This window comes from Garra rufa, chromosome 15, assembly GCF_049309525.1.
Source record: "Garra rufa chromosome 15, GarRuf1.0, whole genome shotgun sequence".
NCBI lineage: Eukaryota > Metazoa > Chordata > Actinopteri > Cypriniformes > Cyprinidae > Garra > Garra rufa.
This window is the reverse complement of record NC_133375.1, coordinates 12,659,007-12,663,570: the sequence shown is the minus strand read 5'-3', so window position 1 is coordinate 12,663,570 and position 4,564 is coordinate 12,659,007. Positions and strand designations below refer to the sequence as shown.

The 4,564-nt window shown below is 39.2% G+C and overlaps 1 protein-coding gene across 1 annotated transcript; it reads right to left on the bottom strand.

Annotated features, from left to right (window-relative positions):
- Positions 1-1,115: 1,115 nt before the first annotated feature.
- On the bottom strand, positions 1,116-3,294 carry LOC141287650 (zinc finger BED domain-containing protein 4-like). The gene is made up of 3 exons (XM_073819800.1): positions 2,368-3,294; positions 1,996-2,312; positions 1,116-1,614 (listed from the first exon to the last, which is right to left on the bottom strand). The coding sequence occupies exons 1-3, from the start codon at positions 3,292-3,294 to the stop codon at positions 1,116-1,118; spliced, it is 1,743 nt and encodes a 580-aa protein (XP_073675901.1).
- Positions 3,295-4,564: the final 1,270 nt, after the last annotated feature.

Below are 4,564 nucleotides of genomic sequence, written 5' to 3'. Positions count from 1 at the left end.
AACATTTTTATAATAAAAATAATTTAAATAATTAATCATGTTAATGAACATAAAAGACTAATTTCAAAAACATAAAAAAACTACTTTGTCCAAACTTTTCACCAGTACTGTATATAAACAAATTACATTCTCTCAGTTTTAACCGTTTTTATTTCCAGCACATGTATTGATATGTAAATATTTGTATGAACATAAAATGCTTCAACAAATGAAACAACAACAACTGAAACAACATTTGAACTGAAATGGAGTACAAAGGGGGAACAAATATCAAAAGCAGCAGTCTGTATCTGGCCTGGTCATCAGTAGCTTTAAGTACTACACTGAATTACTGAATACTACACTCAAGTTCAACATCTGGGTGTTGATATGGTCAGATGTGGTTTGTCACTGCAGGATGATCAGCTGTCATTGGGTCTCCTTACACTGCCTTGTCAGATTTGGTGACCCTTCTGTATTTCTGCAACTGTTTACATCAGTTTAGAATGCTTTCTAGAAAATAAAACAAAGGATATTAGTAGGGATGGCCCGATACCATTTTTTTCCAAACCGATACGAGTACGAGTATTTGAATTTGTGTACTTGCCGATACCGAGTACCGATACCGATATTTCTACCGCAAAAGTAACTACAGGCTCCCAGAAAAGAAGACAGAAGATTATTTTAGAACACAGGTAAGAAGACTGTTTTTATTTTTTTTAACAAGTCTAAAATAAATAATGATTAAAAAAATAAATGTAGGCAATTTCAAATCAAAAATAAATTATATATATTTCTGTGTAAACAAAAAGCCTCAATGCTGGCACTGTCTTCACAACTGACAAAATATAAATAAAACATATTGTACAGTCAAAACTGTCAACTCAACAATATATCAATGAAATATTTGACACCGTCTCCAGCTTTCAATTTAACTAAATTTCAATGTAACTGTTGTGTAGTCTCAATTAAACATTTACATATTTCAATTAAACAAAACATCAATGTAACTATTGCAAGTCTCAATTAAACTACTGCATATTTAAATGAAACAACAATTAAACTATGTGGCACAGTGACAGTACCCTTGTTTCAATTAAACAAACATTTCAGTAAGCAATGTGATCTGAACTAGCTTAGGTACTTTTTGGGAGAATGAGAGGCAGGTTCTTTTTGATGAACAAAATCATCTCTGCATGATCAGCTGTGATTCTGTTTCTGTCTTCATTCACAATATGTGACACTGAGCTGAACAGCCTTTCACTGTCAACACTACTGCATGGTGCTGAGAGGTATCTGGATGCCATTTTGGCCAGAGTAGGGAACCGCACTTTGTTAACTGCCCAGTATTGTAGTGGTTTGTCTTCTCGAGAAATTGTGGTCTCCCCGTATGTCTCTAATTGTGCAGTAGAACCTACTTGAGCTCTGTTTAGAGAGACTGGTGCTTGCTCATCTGCTATTTCATCAAATATACTGTCCAGGCTGCTGCTTGCCTGGTCCCTGCGTGGTTTTCTGGCAGGAGGTTCGTGCAGGTCATGATTCTCCTCTTCTCCAGACGACCTCAACAGCTCACGCATCAGCATCTCCTTGGCATTTGCAGCAGTGTTGGTGTTAGAGAAAAAAAGATTTTTATACCTATAACAGAGAGAGAAAATTAGGCATCTGACAATACATATTTATTAAAATAACATAGCCTAATCAAATAATTTATTAAATGAAAATTAAATACTAAAATGTACTTTTCAGCAATACATAGGCAACTTTGAACTCACTATCTAGCACACATACACGCACATAAACACACACACGCACACAGACACAGATATACACACACACACACACACACACACACACACACACACACACACACAGACAGACACACAGACAGACACACACAGACAGACACACACACACACACACACACACACAGATACAAACACACACACGCACACAGACAGACAGACACACACACACACACACACACACACACACACAGAGAGACGCACACACACCTACCTGGGGTCGAGTAGAGTAGCGATGCTGTAGAGGGGTTGTTCTTCCACATCAGAAAATCGCCTCCTGACAGCTGCAGCTAAAGTCCCTTTCATAGTTTTGATGCCATGGTCATCGTCGGTCTCTCTAGACAGAAATCGCTGCAGTACAGTGACAGCAGGAATCACATCTGCTGCCATAGCTTCAGAAGAGCTAACTTTTCGTGTTAACTCCTCAAACGGACCCAGAACAGTTACAACCTTCTCCAGCAGTGCCCACTGGTGAGCCGTAAGATTATCAGGAAGTTCATGTTCGGACACAAAAACTCCTAGAGCCCGTTTCTGCTCAATCAGAGACTGGATCATGTAAAATGTACTGTTCCAGCGGGGTCTGTACGTCCTGCTGTAGACGTTTTGCTGGCTGACCGATCTCTAACTGAATGTCTTCGAGGCAGGAGTAGGCTAGAGGAGAATGTTTGAAATGGCCAACGATTTTGCGTCCAATAGCCAATGCATCAGCAACACTTCTCTGAGACAAAAGTCCTTCGTGGACCACCAGCTGGAGAGTGTGAGCGGCACAAGGTAAGCTGGGGAGTCCAGCATCATTCATGCCCTTAATCATATTTCTAGCGTTGTCTCGTAGCACGACGTGGACAGAGGTTTTCGGAATGCACCAGGTCTGAAGCATCCCATCAAACGCGTCTGCTATGGCTTTGCTGGTGTGCGAACCCCGAAACGGCTTTGCTTGCAAGGTGGCATGGCGAAGAGAAAAGTTGTCATCAATCCACTGTACAGTTAAACTGAGCAGAGACATTGGGCAGACACTGCTTGACCAAATATCTGTTGTAAAACTGACGGCCGAAACGTCACGCAACAGTCCACTGACTTGCTTTTTCACGTCATGAAACACTTTCGGTAGCATAGCGGTTGTAATGTGATGGCGACTCGGAATTTCGTATCGCGGCTCCAGTATGCCAAGAAGATGTCGAAATCCTATATTTTCAACAGCCGACAATGGCTGGTCATCAAGTGCAATAAAGTATGCAATTCCCTCTGTTATTTTTAGTGCCCGTGGATTATCTCCTGACATCTTCTCGCGCTTCTGTAAAACCTGTGTCAATGTTGGCTGCTGATTTGCTTGTTTAGCTTGACTAAACTGTGTGTATTCAGCGCTATGATGCGTCTTCAGATGTTTAATGAGATTGCTGGTGTTAAACGATGTACTTTCTTTTCCTCCTCTCGACACTTTAGCTGAACATAACTTACAGTCTGCCTTGCTGCTGTCATCCTCCCTTATCTTGAAATGAGCCCAAACCGCCGACATTTTACGTTCTTCAGTTAACCTAGACAAAGCGGCGGCTCGCGGCGGCCAGTTTCGTTTAAAAAAAAATGTACGTGGTATCGGTGCGTGGTATCGGCTCATTTTTATGAGTACGAGTACGAGTATATGAGGACAGTATCGACCCGATACCCGATACCAGTATCGGTATCGGGCCATCCCTAGATATTAGCCATCATTATGAAAATGTATATAACATTTAACCAATTCTATGCGAATTACAGGGAGCAAACAAATTTCAGTATTACACTGTATTGTCAGATTTAGTGACCCTGCTGCATATTTACAACTGCTTACATCAAAATGCTTCCTAGATTAAGAAACAAATGATATTAGAAATCACCAGTATAAATTTTGTTTACATTATATAAGGTTAAAAGTAGAAAAACAATTATTTAATATAATGCACAATATAAAAAATAATAATTTTATTATTGCTTAATACGTCAGTACATCTTGGAATTAACATTACCAAAGCTTATGTGATGGAAAACAATATTTACCATTAACATTACGTTTTGTAAACTACTGCCGTTAACTGTTACACAATACAACATTCACGTTACTTTCATTTTACTCACTGCATTTGTCAACTGACAAGATAACTAGACAACTTATATGAACTTAGCCCACATAACACTTAGCAATAAAACAGAAATAAAAAACTTGCCTTTTTTCATTAATGTTACACAAGAATCAAAATGCTAGATGCATATGTAAACAACGACAAAATGCTGCATTAAATTATCCAGCATCATATTTAAAGAGTTAACGTAAAGATATACATATAATCAGATTAATTAAAAACGACATTTACTTGCCTGAATCGAAATGTCCGCTGTAATATCCCAGAGTTGCTTGTTGTTATCCAGCCTTCTCCTTCACTGCCGCAAATCGGGTACGTTTCGCGGAAATCTACCGTTAAACGCGTCTCAGAATGTTAGTTCCGGCCCAGAGGGAGCACCCAACCACCGAACGACAAGGATCTAATTTTAATTTAGACATTTAAGCAGGAGGATTGTATATATATGACCACAATCCCACTGTTCATAAAGTGCTTCTCGCCATTGTTTTGAATGCGCTGGATCACTAACCGGAAACGTCCTGGGACCAACGACGTCACTTCCTTAAGCCGCCGAATAGCACTTGAAATGGTCTATAAAATAAATATTTGATATTGGTCATAGTTGCTCAATATGGTGTAATCAAGATTGTTCTTTTTTTCAGGAAGGAACTGTAGTTTTGCATTATTGTT

Coding starts and splice junctions, on each gene's coding strand:
- LOC141287650 (XM_073819800.1), bottom strand. CDS start 3,294: ATGTCGGCGGTTTGGGCTCATTTCAAGATAAGGGAGGATGACAGCAGC. Junction 2,313..2,367: donor CAAAACGTCTACAGCAGGAC/GTACAGACCCCG, acceptor CTGATTGAGCAG/AAACGGGCTCTAGGAGTTTT. Junction 1,615..1,995: donor GCTACTCTACTCGACCCCAG/GTAGGTGTGTGT, acceptor TCTCTGTTATAG/GTATAAAAATCTTTTTTTCT.